This window comes from Lycium barbarum, chromosome 3 (assembly GCF_019175385.1).
Source record: "Lycium barbarum isolate Lr01 chromosome 3, ASM1917538v2, whole genome shotgun sequence".
In the NCBI taxonomy this organism is placed as follows: domain Eukaryota; kingdom Viridiplantae; phylum Streptophyta; class Magnoliopsida; order Solanales; family Solanaceae; genus Lycium; species Lycium barbarum.
Genome location: NC_083339.1, coordinates 145,204,173 through 145,226,525, shown reverse-complemented (window position 1 = coordinate 145,226,525; position 22,353 = coordinate 145,204,173). Strand labels below are relative to the sequence as shown.

Below are 22,353 nucleotides of genomic sequence, written 5' to 3'. Positions count from 1 at the left end.
TATGGCTAGGGCCTAAAAGATCCTCACTCTTAACATTATTGGACACTCTCTGCTGGGTGAGCAATGAGTAGACTATTTGGCCATAAGAATTATTCACTTATTTCCGGAAAATTTTTTCATTTTTTTTAAAAATTAGTGTTTGGCCATGAAAATTCCAAATACAACTTGAAGTTGTATTTGAAATTTGAAAAACAACCAAAACCTTATTTTTCACTTTTTTTACAACCAAAACCTTGTTGAAAAGTACATTTCAACAATAAATTATTATTTGCAACAACTATGGCCAAACACAACTCCAACTCCAACTTCAAAAACTCCAAAAAAAGTGAATTTTTTTTTGGTTTCTATGGCCAAACGCTTACTAATTCTTCTTGAAATCTGCCAGTAATTGGGTGGTGCAATTTAATTTTATGTGAAAAATAGAAATAAGGCAGTATTATCTATCCACGGATCAAATGAAGAAGAATGCATATCCATGTACCCGTGAACCATGGAATGTAAAAGCAATAAAGAGCTTATGATTGCACGTGAAGAAAGGAAGATCAGTAAGTACTAGTTAACGAGAAAACTGTCCTTTTACAGATCAAGTAGACAGGTCAGATTATTTTACTAATCACAAACTCTATTCTTTCTTTTAAAAAACTACCACTATCTAAACACAACTGAATTCAACTTCAATTTTTTTTTTTTCCTCGACTTCAAATCATCTTTTTCAAGTTAAATTCAAATTCTGTCCAACCGGTCACAAAGAGTGTTGAATTTAACCTGTTCTCATCCACTTAATTAACCAGCATAAACTCTTGGCAGGACCATGATGTTCCGAGCAACTCATCTATCTTGATGACTTCCGCAAATATGGATTACCCCCTCAACACTTCTCCCAACTTAACTATCAGGCTATATCCGCAATAAGGTTCAAACACATTACGTACGTTTAACTTCACATCACATGTTGCGTCCTTGCCACTAAAGATAGCATAGGAGCTCATCAATTAAGATTATTGAACAGCTTCCCCGCAAGAAGGCAACACACAATGGCAATAATACATCAACATCCGAAAAAAGAGAGGAAATGGATTAAAATTGCTGAGTAAAGGTCTACAACAGATGAACAGTGCACCATAATCGATATAGTCCACTCAGTATGTGGGATTACAAGTCTCTTACCTCTCGACAAAATATTCTCTCTTCCTTCCTATTCTTCTCTGCAACTAAAAGAAAATAGTAGGGCACATTCCCATGACGTAAATAGTCTCTATGCATCTATACTGCAATGTCAATCATCTGAAGCTTTGGGAGAGTTTTCAGGTGTCTTCAAAGAACCAGTAGTAGTACCTTTATGTTCCGTTACAGCAGCTTGAAACTCTTCAACAATGGATGCATCCTTGAACTTCAGAGCAATTGTAGAAAGTCCTCCTTTTCCGTCACCAGCACTATTCAAGCAAGCAAAAGTAACCCCTCTTTTCTCCATATTAGCGAGCTTTATTTCTGGAAAAAGGCTGGCATTCAAGATCAACCTGTAATTTCCTTTGGTCCTCATAACAAGTCTACCTTTTCCTGCCCCTGTTGTAGAAACATTGACCTTTAGTTCTCCCTTCCCCCGCTCTTTCCACCCTCCATCGAGATATTCAAACAGCACGGAATCAGCTGTAAACACGGCCTTTTCATTCTCCTCCCCTGTTTCGACAGTGACCGCTTCTTTGGAAGGAAATCCAGTACCCTCACCCTTGTTCACAATGGATGACCCCGAGTTTCCAAACAGAGAAGTATTTCCATTAGTGGGAAGATTAAGTGCAAAAGGTGACTGGTCAATTTTTGCTCCAAAGAGAGAACCAGAACCAGCACCGGATCCAGAACCAAAACCTAGAGGAGATCCCTCTTTTGAAATAGTTCCAAATGAAAACGTAGTGCCCGAGAACCCAGTGCCCGCAAATCCTGTAAAAGCATTTTGGCTACTTGAAAGTTGTTGGAATGAGCTAAAAGAAGCAGTTTCTGTACCCTTCTCACTTTTCTCACCACCCGCTTCATTTTCTGTTTTCTCGACTTCCACATCCTTCTTACTGTCATTTTCACTCTTCTCAACTACCGTTCCTTCCTTGGTTTCAACCTCGATTTTCTCATCATCTGCCACCTTCTCTTCAGCAGATTCAGGTTTGTCAGGCTCACTAGCTATTTCAACTTTCTCCTTGACAACATTAGATTCATCAACATTATCTTCTGATGGCTTAGAAATTTGATCAGGTTCCGCCTTCTCTTCCTTATTCACATCACTTTTCTCCTTTTCAGTTGCCTCAGGTTTTGTCTTCTCTTCCTTATTCACATCACTTTTCTCCTTTTCAGTTGCCTCACCAACATCATTTTTTCCTTCTGGTTTACTCTCAACTTCACTTGTAATTACAGCAGAGGAGACACTGGACTCCGTGGGAGGAACCAAGCGAATTGCTGCAAAAGGATTAGCTGAAGGTGTAGTTATAGATGAAGTAGTTTGACTGCGACGAACTTTGACAATTCTTCTACTTGCCATCACCTCCTCAGTTGCTTTCTTGAAAGTTCCAGTCTCTTGCTCAGCTTCATTTTCATCATCATCGAGACCAGGATTGTCTCGTGATATTTCCTTTAAAGCCCCCCTTTTCTTTGAGGGTTGAAAAGAATTCTCTGCGTCTCCCATCGGAAAATGAGGAAAGACACTTGAAGTGTTCTAAAAATAGATATGGATAAATTATCTCTGCAGGAAATTGCATAGAAAATATCAGTAACCAGACACACTAAAATAAAGGAAAAAAAGATTTGCAACCAAGCCATTGGAGGAAAGTCACAAGATTCATATAACCAATGAAATCTAAATGAAAAAACTGAAGTGGGTAAAAGGTTTGTACTTCTTTCAAATAAATACAAGCTTGCCCTCACTAATCCTACTAAACCGGCATAACTTGTAGATAGAAATTTAACACAACCACGAAGCTGTCGGATCTAGAAGGGCTGGGCACAGAATAATTGAGAAAAAAGGGAAGGTGCAAGAAGACCCCTCTGTTAAAGACATGTATAAGCTCCTATGTAATGTACATCCACAAATAGCTTGTAATATCACAAGTCCAGCAGATGATAGCCAACTACTAATAAGAACCTTAATGTAGATTCAAATCATAGGGAGGGGCAAAGTAAGAGGTGGCATTGCATCCAAATCCTACCAAGAATCTGCATAAAATATTGTCCAATCTCTTTTTTTTTTCCTAAACTACCAAGGACAAGGAGGAGGTATAGAAATGTTGGAAATGGGTTAGAGATTAATTAAAAGGAGTTTGAGATAGCTGACAGCTGTATCGTCTCAAATGAGATTTACATATAATGATCAAAGAAATATGAGAAAATGAAAGAAAAACAACAATATTCAAAAAGAGAAATTGCCACATCTGCGGAATCTAGCTATCAACATTGCAGGTTTCTGATATAAAAAGAAATGCAGCTAAGTCAAAAGAAAATATACTGGATTATTCAAATCTAACTATTTGTTAAAAATCTTTTATGTTACAATTACTTGAAAACTAGTGGCACTGTTCAGCTCTTCCTATTAACCACAAATCCACGAATCTCCTTACATTTGGTAGTAAAACAACTTAATTGCACTCACATACCAAAGAAAAATGCCGAGTTTAAATGCTAAAGGGCATTTCTCCTTGTTTCGTGGTTTCTTAACAAGTTACCTTCTTTCTAAATTATCACAACCAACCATGAAAAGGAGAGCTTAAAACCTTCTTTCTAAATTATCACAACCAACCATGAAAAGGAGAGCTTAAACTGAGCGCAACCAATCAAGCAATACCGATTAATAAAAGAGGCAACCAAACGTCTCCACGACAACGATTAATTAATACCACATAAATCTTGCAAACAAAAAGGAGATCAATTTTGATTAATCAAGACACGGTTTATTTCTGGAAAGAGAAACTGAGTGCATATCATAAAATTTGATTAAACCAAACTTTCGGGAGGGGAAATACCCAGAAAACTTTATGCTAACTCTTGCAAAATACAATGCATACACTATTTGTTCTTACACTACTCAGTTCATCAAAGTTCAAAGAAAAGCTTAACAGTTGAGTCACCGACAAGACATTTAACAGAGACACAGTATCTAAATCAGCTGAAAATCAACACATATTACGAATCTCAATAAACAGCTTATCTCTGTCAAAAGAAGAAGATCTAAACTTTTTTTTTGATGAAGTAAGTGAAGAAGATCTAAACTTAAAGTCAACTATGTTCTAGATTCTAATAATTGAAACTACAAGTTTAAGGGAGTAGCAGACAAAAGATCGACGATAATTGCACAAATATCATAGGCAAAAATATGAATTAATACCCGAAATGAAAGTAATATAACATTAAAATGAGTAGAATTTAATAGACACAGTATCTAAATCAGTTTAAAATCAACACATAATTATGGGTCTCAACTCACAATAAACAGCTTATCTTGGGCAAAAGAAGATCTAAACTTAGTGGCAACTATGTTCTAGATTCTCATAATTGAAACTATGAGTTTAAGGAACTAGCAGACAAAAATTCGACGAAATTGCAAAAATATCATAGGCAAAAAATTTGAATTAAGACAAGATATGAAATTAATAAGATTAAAATGAGTGGAATTTAATAGAGACACAGTATCACTAAATCAGCTGAAAATCAACACATAATTATGAGTCTCACTCAATAAACAGCTTATCTTGGGCAAAATAATCTAAACTTAATGTCAACTTTGTTCTAGATTCTAATAATTGAAACTATAAGTTTAAGGAACTAGCAGACAAAAAATTCGACAAAATTGCACAAATATCGTAGGAAGAATATGAATTAAGACAAGAAATGAAAGTAATAAGATTAAAATGAGTAGAATATATTAGAGAATCAGCTGAAAATCAACACATAATTATGAATCTCACTCAATAAACAGCTTATCTCGAGCAAAATAAGAAGATCTAAACTTAGTGTCAACTATGTTCTAGATTCTCATAATTGAAACTATAAGTTTAAGGGACTAGCAGACAAAAAGATCGACGATAATTGCACAAATATCATAGGCAAGAATATGAACTAAGACAAGAAATGAAAGTGATATAAGATTAAAATCAGTAGAATTTAATAGAGACACAGTATCGAAATCAGCTTAAAATCAACACATAATTATGAGTCTCAATAAACAGCTTATCTCGGGCAAAATAAGAAGTTCTAAAGTTAGTGTTAACTATGTTATAGATTCTCATAATTGAAACTATAAGTTTTAAGGAACTAGCAGACAAAAAAACGACAGTAATTGCAGAAATATCATAGACAAAATATGAAATTAAAACAAGAAGTAAAAGTACTAAGGTTAAAATGAGTCGACTTTAATAGAGAAATAATTGAAACTATAAGTTTAAGGAACTAGCAGCCAAAAAAATCGACGAAATTACACAAACATCATAGGCAAAAAATATGAATTAAGCCAAGAAATGGAATTACTAAGATTAAAATGAGTGGAATTTAATAGAGAGACGGTATCTAAATCAGCTTAAAATCAACATCTAAATAAACAGCCTATCTTGGTGAAAAAAAGAAGATCTAAACTTAGTTACAACTATGTTCTAAGATTCTCATAATTGAAACTATAAGTTTAACGTTTAAGGGACTAACTAGCAGACAAAAAATGGATGATAATTGCACAAATACCATAGGCAAAAATATGAATTAAGACAAGAAATGAAAGTAAAATAAGATTAAAATGAGTGGAATTTAATAGAGACGAGCTCAAAATCAACAAATAATTGTGGGTCTAAAAAACAGCTTATAAGAAGATCTAAGCATAGTGTCAACTTTGTTCTAGATTCTAATAATTGAAACTATAAGTTTAAGTAACTAGCAGACAAAAAATTCGACGATAATTGCACAAGCAAAAAACATGAATTAAGACAAGAAATGAAAGTAATAGAACAGTAAAATGAGTGGAATTTACCTGACACAGTTGAAATTTTGTTCAGTTAAATGAGATGTGGTCTCGAACCGAGGTTGGGGAGTATATAAAACCCTAGTTCAGAGCTAATCCTGATTAGGAAAAAATGAGGATAGGGACGTGTGTCATTAAACAAGGGGCTTTTAGGATGAAAACAAAAAGGAAATATATAAATTTTTGGGCCGCAAAAGAAAAAAGATAGAATGGGCCCAAGGAGTGGATCCTTATTTTGGGGCGCTCTTTAATTTTTGTCCGTTAAACTGGTGGTCTTTAATATTTGTCATTCGATTAATATCATCAGGTTTGGAGTTTGAACTCTGACTCAATTAAAAAAAAATCTCAATTAGGCCTATTCAGGCCAAAGTTAGGCCTCAGGCAGAATTTTGAATGCAAAAATTTACCTCAGGCAAAGTTTTAAACTCTAACTGCTTCACTCTGCCTGCAGGGAGAGTTTTGTATGCCTGCAGGTAGAGTTTGCATTCAAAATTTTACCTGAGGCATGCAAAACTTTGTCCTGCGAATCCCAACTTATGCCTTACGATTTTTTTTTTTTAATTTTTGACTGAGCGAGAGTTTGAATCCGGAACCAAGGGACTTCTAGTGAAGCGCAAAACTTAAAGACCACCAATTTAAGAGCAAAACTTAAAGACCAGATTCGATTCGGAACTCTTACATGTCCAAGGTTCAATATTGAAATAATTTCAGAGGTTTTTCCTGACTTTGATCGTGTCAACAAACAATTCGAAATACCTCGACTTTTTTAGAACAGGTGCTTTTGAAGGGCAATCCGCACAAAAAAATGTGCAACAATTGCATTTGGTTTCCAGTTTTTACATTGCTATTTAAGTTATATTCAAATATTTCAAATCATTTAGTAGGCATTTGGCCATAGAAACCAAATATTTTTCGCTTATTGGAAATTTTGAAGTTGGAGTTAAAGATGGTAATAGTTTTTGCAAAGAATTTGGTTATTTAAATTTACTGAAAATGAAAAAAGTGAAAACATTGGTTTAAGGTGTTTTAGTTGAAATCTTCATGACCAAACGCTGATTTCAAATAAACTGAAAAACATTTCAGGAAAAAGATGAATAATTCTCATAGCTAAACAGGTCTGGTTAGTGTTGGCAAGGTTCAACCCCTCTTCCGCGGCCTGATAAAAAACTTAAGGCAAAAATCAATCGAATTACAATGTAATCTAAGTGCAGCTTCAACAAGAAAAAGCCAAAACTCAAACAAATATTTAATTTCAACAATCTTTTTGTGAAGCCCGGTAAGAAACCATCATTTTTTGCTTTAGCATTTATGGTTGTGCTTAAGTAGTGTTTTTTATTCAAGGTGAATACATATAATTCATTTAGTCGACATTGATCATCTGAATTAAATAATTAATATGATAAGAGTTCTTTGATACTTATTAGTACTAGCATCTGTCATATTTTGTACTAGAGGAAGAAGGATAGTTTGATAGATACTGGCCTATTCCATTGTTTCTTCTTCCTCTTGAGTCTTTGTTTCTCTCATATTATGTACTCATGTTGCTGAGTTAAATTTTTCTGGTAAACTCACATTTGAATACCTTTTTCCGAGAGTTGGTTGGTTCAAATGGGACAATTTGCACGATTATCCTTAGTTAGGGGTGGTCTTTAATTTTTGTCCCTTAAATCACCGGTCTTTAATTTTTGTCCTTCGCCTAAAATGCCCCGAAATTCTGGATTCGAATCCCGACTTAGTCATAAAAATAAAATAAAAAATCGCAAGGCAAAGTTTTGCAAAAAGTTTGCTTTATGCAACAGGCTTTACCTTAAGGCACAACTAAAAGTCTGCCGGATACGGAAGACTTTGTCTTATAAGGCAAACTTTTAATTATCCCTTAAGGAAAAGTCTGCTTTATGCGGCAGACTTTGGTTAAGGCATAACTAAAAGTCTGCCGGAGCCTTAACCAAAGTCCACCGCATAAGGCAGACTTTTTGCAATGCCTTGCCTTGCGATTTTTTATTTTTTTTTACAGAGCAGGGGTTTGAACATATATTCGGTCACCTTTTTAAGCGAAGACCTAAAATTAAAAACCAGCAATTTGAGGGCCAAAAATTAAAGACCACCCCAAAAGGACTATCCGAGCAAAAAAAATGGTTCAAATGCGTGCTTATGAAAAAAAATTTCCTCTCATCAACCACGTGTTTCTTAATATTTGCTCGAGTTTCGTACCTATGATATCATGGCAAAATGTAATGGCTTAAAGTTTGGTTTTGGTGGCTAATGGAAAGCCAATGATTTCTGCAACTTAAGTTGCAAGAGGAAAGGAAAAAGAGTTACTGAGGGAAGTTAAGTTATTTGTAGACATAAATCATAGCTTTTTAGATGTTACTGCATGATGAAAGCCCATTCTAGCACGGGCACAACACAAAAAATAGTACCACATTTTTCTTTTTAGTCTGTCTAAAAAAGAATAATATATTTTTATATTTAGAAATCATTTAATTTGAAACTTCTCTTAATGAAATGATTTAAATCCACACAAGTATCTATGACTTGTTTTAGACCACAAGTTTCAAAGATTTTTCCTTTCTTTTTTAAACTTCGTGCATAGTTAAACTATGTCACATAAATTAGGACAGAGAGAATACCTTTTTAGTAATATAATTATGAAATTTTTATTATAGAAAGTATTATAATTCAATTAATTGAAAATATCAATAAATTATTTTACTTAGTCCGCTTCTCCCATAAATGACTTTCCTGGTTTGGTTCTCCAATTGAAATATTTGGAATACATCTTCTCCTACCGAGTTCATGTCATTATCTCTTTCTACTCAACAACACTAAAAAACGCTTTCATGTGTTAGCATCTGTGTAGTCTTAAATTTTGAAGTATAGACCAACTTCATCATTTTAAGAAAATATGTGTATACGTTTCTTGACCGTTTATATTTCATCTTCTTGATGTTATTTCTCATTATTTGTGTGAGACGTATGTGTCTAAAATTAGTGCAATTTTATCCCTTACCCAAAGGTATAAGTTTTAAATCTTTTGATTTTATGACTTCTTTAGCGTTTTTTCTGTTCAATTTAAATCGTTATTTCTTTTTTCTGAATTTCTCTTCTTTAAATTTTCTCTAAGCGTACCTTCACCATTTTCTGAACTTATTATCACTATTTAAATGTCCTTTTTTTTTTTTTTTTTTTACAATTATCTCCTACTTCTTCACGTGAACCCCACTTTAATTTTTTTTTTCTTACAATTATCTCCTAATTCATCACGTCAACCCCGTCTTAATATTTTTTTTTAATTATTACTATTATAGAAGAGTGGGTTAACGACCAAATTACTATTATAGAAGAGTGGATTGCCGACCAAACCCACTCTTATATAAAAAATTTAATAAGTTATCATAACCAAATCTGAAGCAACCTTTGAACAATACCGGAGCCAAATTTACAAGGGAAATTACCAATCCAAACAGTCATGTTGTTATATGAATCTTCATTGACCATATTTTTCCATATAAATTCATTCAAGCAAATATTATGGAGTACAAAATAAAAAGAACCATATGTTCTCAATATTTTCTACCGACTAAACTTAATGAAAATATAAGATTTAAAATAACTAACATGACTAAACATATTCTTAATTAATTGGTACCTCCTAGATATTGCAATATTTGAGCTCAACACATATCCGCACTATCTCACTTCCGTATATGGTTTTATAGTGTTTCTACAGTGACAATGGCATATAAGGATACTGAAGGGTGAAAAACGTGTGCCTCGAAAGAATATGATAAAGCAACTATGAGCGACTAAGCTAACAATCGAAGCTGGAAACATATATCCAGTATGCCTACAAAACTCATTGCTACAAAATGACACCACCTGCGAAACAGACATGCCCGGTCGCTTGATCGCCCCCTTTAAGGAAACGCCTATTGAACCTGCAATATTAAGAAATATCAATATTTTGATGAGCCAAGCCAAAAAAAAATGTAGAGCTTTTCTAATGTGCTCGAAGACAAAAGAATATCAATATACAGATACTTCTGTAAGTAGAAAGCTACTTGCCCAAGTAGGATGACAGTTGACCACCTAACAAAGCTTACATATAGATGAGCCGTTTATGAAGAAAATTTATAACATAAGAAAGGATTACATACACTTGGAACCGCCTTGAATGAACCTAGTGACGTGGTGTAAGCACTGTAAAAGCATCAGCAAAAGTATGAGACAGAAAGAGAAAGAGGCAAAATAAAATAAAAACAATAATAGGGATAATCAGCTAATATGCGCAAACAGTTCAAGACGAAACAGGGTAGCAACTGCTCTAATCTGCGTGAAAGAACATATTAATGACAAATCAGGACCCCCATGATGCACTGAAACCTTTTCTATTCCTCACATCCTTCTGTCAGCTAAGCTTGAAAAATGCATATGCTTAAAAACTTCTACACAGGGAAGAAGAAAACGGACTACAAAATTTATCTTTCTTGATGAGGTTATTCAACATTTTCTAAAGACAAACATAATAAAAGATGATATAAACAGGGCAGCATAATGGAAACAACATTAAGGTATGGGAGTCAAAAACGCAAATAAAAGAAATTCAATTAATCACCAGCAACAAAACTAGGATTTTCACACCGGCCCAACCAATTGCTTTTAGGCTGACGGTTTTCCTTCAGTATTCGTACCCCACTCTTCTTCTGCCTCGGTTCCATTAACGAGTACTGCACCGTCAGTAGAGTCAGCATCAACGACCACAGGCTCTTCATGGCCCTCTTCTTGTCCCTCATTTTGTGCATCATCTTGCCCCAGTTCTTGCACCTCATCACCACTATGTTCTGCAACCTGAACAGTTAACGCAGACATTTAATTGTTAGCATTTACAAACACCGATTGATAGAGATTTTAAGCTGCTCCAATACGGGTATAAAATAACACCGAAAAAAGGACTGCTCCTTCATCGTGCTAAAATACATAGTTCTATATTTCTTTTCTTTTGTGAAAAACATATACTGAATGTTAAATCAACCCTGACTACAAGGCAAATAGAAATACATCATGTCATACCTCGTGGTCCATGTCTCCATTTTCAAGTGATTCTTCATCCATTCTCATGTTGCTGAAAGCTTCTACGAGGTTGATAGTTGATCTATCAGCATGATTTACATAATCTGATGCTGGTGGGTGGGCACCCCTACATAGGAATTGGAACGGAAATTACAAAAGATATCCAAGTTGGTGCAAAAACATTCCTAGTAAGAAGAGAAAAGGAGTAATAATTGACAAAATATCTGAAAATCTCAGCAGAAATGGGGAACTCCCATGAATTTTCAGAAAGCCACCAGGGTAGGCTGAGAAAGTATAGAAGAAATGCATGGGAAGCGGAAAGAGCCACTATCAACACCTTTCTTCTGCAACTCTAGATTCAACAGCGCATGCAACTTGCCAGTGCTCAAACAGATTAGGATATTCTTCAGGATCAGCCAAAGCTTCTGCTGCTTTCTGGTTAACCTGCATGACAGATTCATGAATAAACAATTAAAACACACAACAAGTTTCCTGCAACAGGACTAATGATAATGGAGCAATGTGTAATCCTGCATGGAGTCATATAGTCCGTATTGAAAAACAATTACAACCTTCACATTTGTGTTCAATCTATACTCAAGTGCAAGTGGTAAACGGAAATTGTCCAAAAATGTTACTTTTGATGCCTATCACAGGTGTAAATAATAAGTCCTTAGGTAAAGAGCACCGAAGCATCTTTGCACCAGCAACTTAGGTCAAGAAGCTTTTTTTTGATGAAGCTTAGGTCAAGAAGCTTAATCCCAGTATGTTCAGAAACTGAAATGAAAATCAAATCTAAATGGTTCTGCAGCTCTGACAAATCTCTCAGGTGACCATACCACCAAATATTGGAGCCTAAGTGCCAGAAATTCAGAAAATATATATATATATAAGAAAGCTCAAGACCAGAAAAAAATACCGACCTTACTGAGGTCCTTCTTCCAAATTGCAACTATTTCAGAAACCTTACTTGGCATATAAGATCTAGCCATAAAAGCAGCCTCGGGTATCCGATTGCTGCAAACAAATTGTAACTCGATATATCAATCCAAACCGTTGAAAACACGCCTAAACAATAAGTTCTTTAGTGAAAAGAAATACCTATCAACCAATAGCTGAATGCATTCCTCCACTTTACCCAATAAGAACATGCAAAGGAATGTGACATTGTTTTTCCCCTGCTCTTTGGCAAGAGTAGCTAGTTCAGTTATTCCTTCGGCATCTCCTAGTGAAGAATAGAGTAGCAACAGACCACTCAAGTCATTGGCATACTTCAGACATTCCTCTGCCATCTCCAGCTACAAAACGTAGCAAATGAGCAAAAATTCTGAAGAACTCAGGAAAATACATGTGCATTTCAGAAAAGAAGTACTACTGGCATCTGAAGAGATCAAAGTACAAAGCACCTCTACCACTTGAATACAAAAAGAAACACCTGGGGAACTTTACTTTGCTCTAAATGATATATTTAGCAGTTGTCTCAGTTCAGCAAAATAAACAAGTATTGTTCGAGTACAAAGAGCATTACAAGCCACGGCGTCATTCCTAAAATCTGAACCATCCATTTTCTCAGTTTAAAAACTAAAAGTAAACAACAACAACATACCCGGTGAAATCCCACAATGTGGGGTCTGGGGAGGGTAAAGTGTATGCAGATCTTACCCAAGGTAGGGAGGCTGTTTCCGAAAGACCCTCGGCAGTTTTTTTTTTTTTAAAGGTATGCAGCAAAAATAATATTCCAATTAATGGCAGTTAACAGTTACCATTCCAGCAGACATGGCTAGTTCACCCAACTGCTTCCACTTGGACTCACTCTGAGCTACCACTGCAATATCCTGTCAAGCCAAAAGCCACACTTCAAAACAACATATGGTTCTTTTGAAGCAACAAGTTTAAAGGAAGATATGGAAGTCCAAACCAGATGCATTAAGTTAGCAGCCCCCACCTTTGCAATATCTAATTTTCCCAGCTGTATGGCCAAATCAAATCTGTAGTCAGGCTCTGTTGCAACTTCTAATGCTTCCTCTACCATACCTCGCGACTCCAAGAAATGAGCAACACTGGCGGGGAAAAGATTTGATGACAAATTAGGAAACTTGAATATAAAACAAAGCAAATCACCACTCCCTTCCGAAGGTTCAGAATATAACGGATATTACTATCTATACAAACAAGTGAATACAGCTGCCAATCCCTCAAGAGTATAAGAGCAGAAAGTTGCTCTGAAGTTTCCTAGATGGCCGGAAATATAACCATTTTATAACACAAAAAGACACATTCATATAATCCAGAAAACCCAGTTCATTGACATACTACAACCATGTTCAAAATTTTAAGTTGCAAGACCATGCACAATATATTAGTCATGTTCCACGAAGACATTTAAACATGTGATTTACCTATTGTGGTGCTCCTTAGGAATCGATGGCAGCACCTCATTTGCTCTGTCCCAGTCACCACGCATCACAAGTGTCTTGTACTCGATCAGGCTGAGCAGTAAAGTATATCCAATGACACTGCACAAAAAGGAAATGAATTCATTTATCCCGGTATCATAATCTCAAGCTGAAGTTTCCAATATCAAAATCTGCCGGGAAGTACTCACTTGAACTCTTTGTCAATCAGAAAAACCCTACTCTGGTTAGCTAGATATCCGAGCAGGTACATAGGCCGGTCTAAATGAAACATTGTGGTGACCTAAAACATACAAAAATAGTTTTGCTGATTCACACACATGAAATAAGATGTGCTCCAGATACATGTGCAAGAAGAGCAGCAGGCGCAACCAATCGTACCTCCCCGCCAACACAGTAGTTAAGTTTCCAGGAAGAATTATTGTAAATGAAGCAATCACCAACCCAAATTCCAGTCCTGACCCTTTCATTTATCTCATAAAGAAGTTCAAAAGCTTCTTCAACGCCTTGCTCATCTACTGATCTTCCACTATCTAAATGGGCAGAAACCACATCGCGCTGCAGGTAAGATACAAGCAAACAAATGATCGTTAACAGAATTATGCAAAGAAAAGAATAACAAACTTTTAACATTACCATTCTCAAAAAAAGAATAACAAACTTTAGCAAATGTAATTTTGATTTTGGAAAGAAGATCTCACATTATACTTGAGTATGTAGAAGGATGTATCACTTGCAATTGCCACCATATCACCACTGTCCGCCCAGTAGAGATTCTAAAGAAATTTAAAAAGAACATGAACAAAGGTATGACTTCCGAGTAAAACAACCTTACAGTGTATTCAGTCAAGCTTATGTTTCTCACCTTTACACTAACATCAATTCGCCGTATCAACCTGCAGTCCGTCCAATCATAGAAACAAATAAAATCATTTGAGCACATCGCCAATAGAGTACCTCCATATATGCGCTCAGCTGAGAAAGTAGGGCGGATACTCTTCTTTTCCTGGAAATATCAACACAATTCACCTTTTAGGCCACCACATGAAGAAGAAACCATGACACATTGCATGCTTCTACTCAAGAAAAGCGAAGCCAATGTGTTTACTACACTAACTCATCGCATGGGTGTGAACTAAACTCACTTAAGAAGCTCTCTAAGAAGTAAAAGGTCACAACTAACAAAGGCTTTAAATAGAAGAAGGCAGGTTGGAAAGAAACAGTTGATTCAAGTCAAATATATAAAATAGTCCATCATCAAACTCGAATATAACACATGATGCAATCAATTTGCTTTTGTCTTTTTTCCTTTCGATAGGTACGCATGCAATGAACCTTGGAGGCAAACAGTTGGAGGACAAATGTGAACCTGAAAATTTTTACTGAAGATCTTAATCCTTGATGTACTTTCTCTCACAGCATATTCTCCATCAGAAGACCAAACAAATTCCAGAGCTGAACCAAATGACCTATTTCTCCATGCTAGAGCAGTATATATGATATACTCTCCATCTCCACAAACAACAACGAACCTTCCATTGGGATTATGCTTCAAGCTCTGTTAAGAGAAAAAGTATGCAATTCAATAAGTGACCTCTACATATTCTCCAAACCAAACAATGCAGTTAAAAAGTTGCAAGCGACAATATCCTATTCACACTCTTTAAACTGCAAGAAGTTGACATAAAAAAATTACGACACCTCAAATAACAAGAAGATGACAATAGCAAGAAAACCAAAGGCCAGAAAAGATTTTAAAAACAAAAAAGACCAGAACAACGGGAAATAACCCGCCAGATCTTTACAGCATCAATACAGACAATGACACCCTAAATAAAGTAAGACGCAGAAACACCAACGCACAATAAAATCAGAAAACAGATTAATGGCGGGTGGGCTTTCGAGTGTATGGACTGCCTTTCCCGAAAAGAGATATAGGATTAGCCTCTCGCTAGTGAAACATGTACACCATAAGCAACTCCAAGCAGAATGAGCCTACATAACTAACAGCTGAATTATGGCAACCACATAATTCTTGCTGACCAGGCTGTCACCATGATTCTATTTTATCATAACGTTTACTCACTTGTGGATAGAGGTCACAAGTTCCCAACTCCTTGACAGCCAAAGGCAACCTTTCTCCATCTGTAACCTGAGATATAAGGAAAACATGCACAAATTTAACAATACTGAGCAGTGTAACGAATCAAGTGAGCAACATTAAAAGTCAGGATTAGGTCATACCTCGTAACCCGCCCCCACACTCTTGATGTTGACAGTTTGCACTTCATTGTGCTTAGCCCATATAATTTTCCCACTGTTATCCATGCTGGCAACTGGTTCTTCTCGGCCAATCTTTACCATGATAGTTCCCTCATCATAACCTATTACAATCCTGCACATGTATCAAATCAGCATAACTGCAACTAGATGAATAAATGCAATACAAAGCATGGGATGAAATGATAATCCGGTTCGTTGCTCTTTAGTTTCAAGGGTTTTTACTATTTGTTATGCCCGCTAGTCTACAAATAAGTGATTGCCTTCTTTCTTCATCCATAAAAGCTTTTCTTACTTGGAAACAAAAACGGTAAAAATTAAAAAGCATAAGCAGAATTGAAAGGAGTTTCAAGGCCTCCAAAGAGAATAAAGACACAGCGACGAACTTATCATAGAAACTAACCTTCTTGAACTTCTCATGTAACCAACTGCCCAAACTCTTTCAAGACCGTAATTCAAAGTGTTCTCAAGTCTGCATACAAAATACAGTGGGAAAAATTGGCAACCAAAATTTCGGATCAAATAACCAACGTAAAGAGACAATATATTTTGACATATTGGCTAAATATCTGTGTACATGCCTAGCTATTATCACACTTTAGAGGAACCAAAATAATGAATATTGGACAAATATTGAAATGTAGGAATTTCTGTCAAACAAAGAAAAGAAAAGGCCCAATCTCATATGAAATCAATAGAAAATTACCGAAGTTATAAAGTAGTTGTGAGTCTAAATCTACCTGTAAGTGGTTGCATGCCATATACGAACTGTACCATCTTCAGACCCCGTAATTATAATAGGAAGCTCAGGATGAAAACATACGGCGGAGACATTGTGTGTATGGCCTTCAAGTGTCTGGACACAACTTTTAGTCTGATAGTCCCATACCTGTCTCACAGTTTGCGTAACACCTGATTCAGATTCTCTGTATCTAAACTAAATATCTAAACTAACAACAGAACATGGGAAAGGTAATGATCAGCAAACCTTAGCAGTGTGGTCATCAGAACCAGTTATTAGATAAGGTTTGTCACCACCAGTGAAATAGTCTACACAATTGACCCCTTTTAGATGCGCATCCAATGTGAAGTTTGGGTCAGGTGAGCCGAGGTTCCAAATCTGAAAAACCAAGCATGACCAATTCAAATATTTCAGATTGGTAAATGGAAAGTTATGACGTTTGGAACAAGTTTATTCCAGGAGGAAGCACAGAAGATGAGGAAGGGAAAAAACCTTACCTTTACAGTCCGATCAAGAGATGCACTGGCAAATGTATTGGTGTCTTTAGGATTAAATGTGACTTGCATCACATAATGGGAATGACCCTCAAAAATTTGAGTGCACATCCATCCTTTCTCCCAGTCCCATAGCTTTATAAGCATGTCATCAGAAGATGACAGTACATATGGTAATGTAGGATGAACAGCCACAGACCTAATATAATCAGTGTGCGCTTCGAATACTTTGACCTTGTCCATGGTATTGTAATTATATACACGAATGTACATATCATCAGCACCGGCAACAACCCATTGCTTGCGTGCTATAAACTTTGCTGACCTAACTGCAAAGAATGAACTACGTGTTTAACAGAACTGCAAACATTAACAGAACTGGAAACCTTAGTTAAAGCAAAAGAGTGCTAGTTCACAGTCCTGACCAAACAAAGATACTATCCAAACTCCATCGACATACCTGGTAATTCCGTAACCTCAAAAGATTTAGCCATTGTCTGCAACAATCAGGAAGAATTAGCACTCTGTTGATAATAATATTACCATGTAACTTTTGCTCTATAATTAAATACTAGCTCAATAGCTTCTCATACCAAGCAAGCTAAGAAGTCAGATTGGCACATAAGTGAAGAAGATTTAAGTCTAACATGATTCATCAACGACGAAAACGTCACTGTGCTCCTAATATAGGATGTTACAGTAAGAAATATCATTAGGGATAGTGGAGCAGTAATTCCTAACATGATTCACCATCATGAATACTTGAACGTACTCCTAATAAAATGAATTACAGTAAGAAAATTTATTATAGTCATTGGAGGGCAGTAACTCTACTAAAGTAACTTGCAGAGTCCAACATCACCGTTAAGAGAGATGTTATTGCGATGAAGATAGGGAAGATAAAGTAGGAGAAAGCAGTGATACAAGGAACACAAGACCCTCCTACTTGAATAGCTTTTCAGCTCCATAATCTTGAAAGTCATTTATCCAAAAAAAAGCATTATCTAGGCTGAAAGTTCTAGTACTTTTTATTTGGCCTACGATTAGCTTAAACTGAGCGACATGGTCCATAAGGACTCATATAGCCGACACCGACTTGCTTGGCTTTGTTGTTATTGTATCTTGAAATTTCAAATAAACAACAAATGTCAACCGGTGGTCTATGTTGCTCGGACCCGGCACTTTTGCTGCCGTACCCGTGTCGACACTGACACGGGTTTGGGTACGGAATTCGTGTCACATCCGGTCAATGGAGATTGGATACTTTGACCAAAATTCATGACCAAATTAGGGAAATTTTTTGAGATTATGATTTCCCAAGATAACAAAAAGTAGAGATTTGAATACATGGAATCGCATACCTTCAACTAGTCTCTTTATCTCTGTTTCGGATGTCTTCAACATTGTTTGCTTCATATAGCAGGCCAAATCAAAGAAATCAGAGAGTTAAACCAATTGCAGAGTGATGGACTTGCCTTGAGTATATGCAGCAATTGGGAAGGGATTGAATAGGTCCATAATTCTTCCTATTTCGATTTTCATGGTTGCTGGGAAGAAGGAGAGAGTTTGAAGAAATTGGGGAAGATGACTAGGTCAACCAATTGGGGAAGACGACTTGAGTTTCTTTTTGTTCTTGAAGTGTAAAACGAGTTTTTTTTCTTTTAGGTATCAATTCTGAAACACTTGGTATATGGATAGCCCACATGCACATTATTTAGTACAATATTACTTCATCCAAATTTTGTCCCTTATTTTATATAATTAAAAAAAAAAAAAACTAATGACCTGCATATACCCAATTGAACTTTTAAATTAAAAAATTATCATAAGAGTTCTGAATTATTTTTTGCATATTATTGTAGCTATATTATTGGAAATTTTGAATTATTTTTTGCCGAATTCCCGCACCCGTATCCGTACTCGGATCCGTACCCACAAATCTTAAAATTTAGATCATGCCGAGTCCGACCTCTAGATCCGTATCCGTGTCCGACACCTGCACCCGAGTCCGAGCAACAGAGCCGGTGGTAGATTGTTGAAAGAATGAATATGTGTTCTTCCAGTGGATTACACTAATAGTAAATCTAATCCTCCCCAACTAAGTATGCTTATAAACAATTTCGAGCATTCATTGACGATGCAAAATAATCAAAAGTTGACTCAACTTATCCATCCAAGTACGATAGGAACTAAGCTACCCCCAAACCAGATCTCTACTAGTTCTCGTTTTTGTTAGAATGCTCTATGAAAATTGGCTCGAGATCATAAAAGGTAATCACCATCATTCATTTCAGATATGCACTCTACTCTATCAGGATGTCTCACATTCAGGACACGCTTTTACAAGTGTGGATGTAACTTCCCATACCTGTGTTTGGTAGTTCCAGATGCAAACAGTCCCCGAATACAAAGCTGCTAATATCCTGCGAGAATAAGAGAAGGAATTAGCTGCAAATAACTAGAAATATAATGAAAAAATTACTACCATACAGCACCATCACGGCATCACCATCTAAAGAAAACTAAAGGAACTCGACATTGTATAAACCCCAACCCATCCCTCTAGAGAAATTAAGAAATAAATAAAAATTGCAGGTACACTGATGTTATGAACCCAAATATAATTGGGGCACATGGGAAGCACGTGAGTTTTTAATGCCAATTCACTCTCATATACACACACACACATGGACCTGGCTGAAAGAGTTATGAGAAATCTGGTAAATTCCTAACCACCCAAAATATTTTCTCTCTCGATCTCTTCTCATCTCTTCTTCCTCCTAATTCTTTCAGGGATTCAACAGAGGAGCCTGAAGCTCGTTAATGGAGTTTTAGCTTCGAATTCTTCTCTTTCCTTTTAACCATTCAATGTAGTTATGGGATATTGAAGTTTACAAGTAATAAACTTCCCCCTTTTCTCCCCAATTTCTTTAACTTCAGTCCAAGTACATTACAACTGATACTAGCACCGACATAAAACGGTTTCAAATGGAAAGCAAACATATCAAGTAAAACTGAAAAGACATCTATTTTACTGAAAGTCCAATTACCATGGCTCTGTAGGATGTAGATCCACGCATTTTACCCTTTCTGATCTTTGAGCAAGTTTCCTCTGAATCAATAATTACAGTCAGCACGAAATGCATTGGTAGATACATTTAAAATATAAACATTTTCAAATATGCCAAAAAAGTATAGTACCTTAATCTCCAACCTCAAAGGCTGATTCATTTCCAATTCGAGATTGAAAAAAAAAAAAAAAACACAAACAAGAAACGAAATTTAAGTTAGTAAATAACAAAGCGACAGATCTCAAATTAACGAATAATAGACCTAACACTCAAACTCATTGCATACAGGAAAAAATTGTAATGTATTTATTAATTAACGAATAATAGACCTAACACTCAAACTCATTGAATACAGGAAGCAATTGTAATGTATTTATTAGTTTGGTGTAAACATGACAAGTTCTTACTATCTTTGATTTCATTATTTTGTAATTTTAGGATACATTGCATAGGAAGCAAAATCACAGTTACAATTTAATTAAAAGAAATTAGATTTGATGTGCTCAAACAAACAAAATGTAATAATTTTACAGAACTAATTTCTATACGAATACTAGTTAAGTTAGTAAATAACAAGGTGTCAGATCTCAAATTAACGAATAATAGACCTAACACTCAATTGTGTTATCGTGGAAACGGGGATTGATCAGTTACCGCAATCAGATTTGAATCAGATCTAAGTTTGTAACGTAATGTTGAATCAATTAGAAATATTAAAACTAACAGACTCACCATTTTCAGTGATTTTGTGACGAAATCAGTACAGTAGACTTGGCTGTAGAGATCTTCTAATTGGAATTGAAGTGAGAGAATGACGAATTGAGATCAAGAGAGAAAAAAATTTAAGTAGTAGAGGTTTTGCTCGGGTAATAGCGCAACCCCTGTAAAACGATATGGAAAAGGGGTAATTTTATGAGGATGATTCTGTGTAGTTGAGTTAATATTAGAATTTCCAATTTTGTTTTCCACGACTTTCTGTTGTTATTTAGACCTTGCATCCTAAAATAAAATAAGTGTTATCTTAGTAAAAATTATCAAAAAATTAACATAAAAGACTCAAATATGTCATTCACGTATAAAAAATGACTTATTTACGCCATTGAACTATCGGAATTGGCTCATTTATGTCATTCATCAATAGTTAGTTTGACTCATTTTAGTCATCGTCCGTTACCAAAAAATGACTTATCCATACCATTTTCATTCATGCTAATTTTACAATACCAGATATAACACGTAGCCTCCGACTAGATTATGGTTGTGGGTGGGTCGGGTGTATTGGTCGGATTTTTTATTAATTTGGGATTTAAAATGGGTTGGTTTAATTAAACGATGTAGACTTCTAATTGGAGGTCACGTGTCATATCTGGTATTATAAAACCATTGATGCTGAAAAATGGCATGAATGAGTCATTTTGGTAGCAGACAATGGTAAAAATAAGCCAAACTATTAATGAGTGGCATAAATGAGTCATTTCCGATAGTTCGATGACATAAATGAGCAAAACTATTGATGAGTGGCATAAATGAGCAATTTTCGATAGTTCGATGGCATATTTGAGCCTTTTTCCGAAAAATCAACGAGGACAATTGTTGACACCCAATTTTGTCCCTCCTTAATCTTATTCACTCGGGCGTCTAAATTTATTAACGAGCTAAATACTTTATTTTCACTATTATTATTTTCGCTACTTTTTTTTTATTATGAGCATTACTTTATCATAAATTTTAAACAGTTAGTCATCGTTTCGTTTTCAGGTTCGGATTCGTTAAATTAATTACTAGACAACACTTTCTAAAATCCTTATTTTTCTACATATTAATTACTATTTATCTTCACATAACAAATATTGTACTAGTTACTAAATTAGAAGCCTGAAAATAATTAAAATAGCGGAGGAAGGACCAACAATTTTCAGCCAAATTAATGGCCCAAAATACCAATACAATATTATTCCCTACCCAAATAAACAACCCACATTATATTTCCCACACAACCAGCCCACTTGATTAAATTATCCAGTCCATTACCCCTAAACTTTCGGACCAGCCCAATATTCACAACCAATATTCCAGCCCAATTAATTCCTACCCGACCAGCCCATACCCGTTTTGACCCGGCCCAACCCCTACACTTCAACTTCTAAACCCTATCCCTTTTCTCCTCTTTCTCCTTTCATCTTCTAGACCCGCCTCTCTCTTCTCTTATCCCCTTCTCCTCTCTCGTCTCCTTCCTCCGTCGCTCACCCCTCTCCCTGTCTCCCTCACGTGCTCCCTCTGCACATCCACACTCCCTTGTTCC

The 22,353-nt window shown here is 35.7% G+C and overlaps 2 protein-coding genes across 3 annotated transcripts; both read right to left on the bottom strand.

Moving 5' to 3' along the window:
- Positions 1 to 1,054: 1,054 nt before the first annotated feature.
- Positions 1,055 to 6,135, bottom strand: LOC132633345 (nuclear pore complex protein NUP50A-like). Its single transcript, XM_060349687.1, has 2 exons — positions 5,990 to 6,135; positions 1,055 to 2,725 (listed from the first exon to the last, which is right to left on the bottom strand). Exon 2 carries the CDS (start codon positions 2,666 to 2,668, stop codon positions 1,277 to 1,279), a length of 1,392 nt encoding a protein of 463 aa, XP_060205670.1. The 5' UTR covers positions 2,669 to 2,725; positions 5,990 to 6,135; the 3' UTR covers positions 1,055 to 1,276.
- Positions 6,136 to 9,452: 3,317 nt separating this feature from the next.
- On the bottom strand, positions 9,453 to 20,974 carry LOC132633342 (coatomer subunit beta'-2-like). Of its 2 annotated transcripts, none has more exons than XR_009579641.1 (26): positions 20,784 to 20,974; positions 20,182 to 20,202; positions 20,031 to 20,092; positions 19,349 to 19,403; positions 17,441 to 17,477; positions 16,984 to 17,309; positions 16,733 to 16,864; positions 16,485 to 16,633; positions 16,148 to 16,216; positions 15,709 to 15,859; positions 15,551 to 15,616; positions 14,834 to 15,022; positions 14,330 to 14,470; positions 14,166 to 14,240; positions 13,846 to 14,022; positions 13,656 to 13,747; positions 13,450 to 13,566; positions 12,996 to 13,110; positions 12,814 to 12,885; positions 12,152 to 12,348; positions 11,974 to 12,067; positions 11,388 to 11,494; positions 11,051 to 11,177; positions 10,596 to 10,828; positions 10,138 to 10,180; positions 9,453 to 9,918 (listed from the first exon to the last, which is right to left on the bottom strand). XR_009579641.1 is itself a non-coding variant. In XM_060349681.1 (26 exons), the coding sequence occupies exons 1-25, from the start codon at positions 20,784 to 20,786 to the stop codon at positions 10,161 to 10,163; spliced, it is 2,751 nt and encodes a 916-aa protein (XP_060205664.1). In that variant the 5' UTR covers positions 20,787 to 20,974; the 3' UTR covers positions 9,453 to 9,918; positions 10,138 to 10,160. The 2 variants fall into 2 exon arrangements, 1 of the variants encoding a protein (XP_060205664.1); XM_060349681.1 differs by having other exon boundaries at positions 10,672 to 10,828.
- Between the last annotated feature and the right edge of the window lie 1,379 nt (positions 20,975 to 22,353).

Excerpts from the sequence above, each read along its gene's own strand:
- LOC132633345 (XM_060349687.1), bottom strand. The coding sequence starts at position 2,668 with ATGGGAGACGCAGAGAATTCTTTTCAACCCTCAAAGAAAAGGGGGGCT.
- LOC132633342 (XM_060349681.1), bottom strand. Across the intron at positions 15,860-16,147 it reads TACATGAGAAGTTCAAGAAG|GATTGTAATAGGTTATGATG; the intron begins GTTAGTTTCTAT and ends ATACATGTGCAG. Across the intron at positions 12,886-12,995 it reads GAAAATTAGATATTGCAAAG|GATATTGCAGTGGTAGCTCA; the intron begins GTGGGGGCTGCT and ends TTGGCTTGACAG.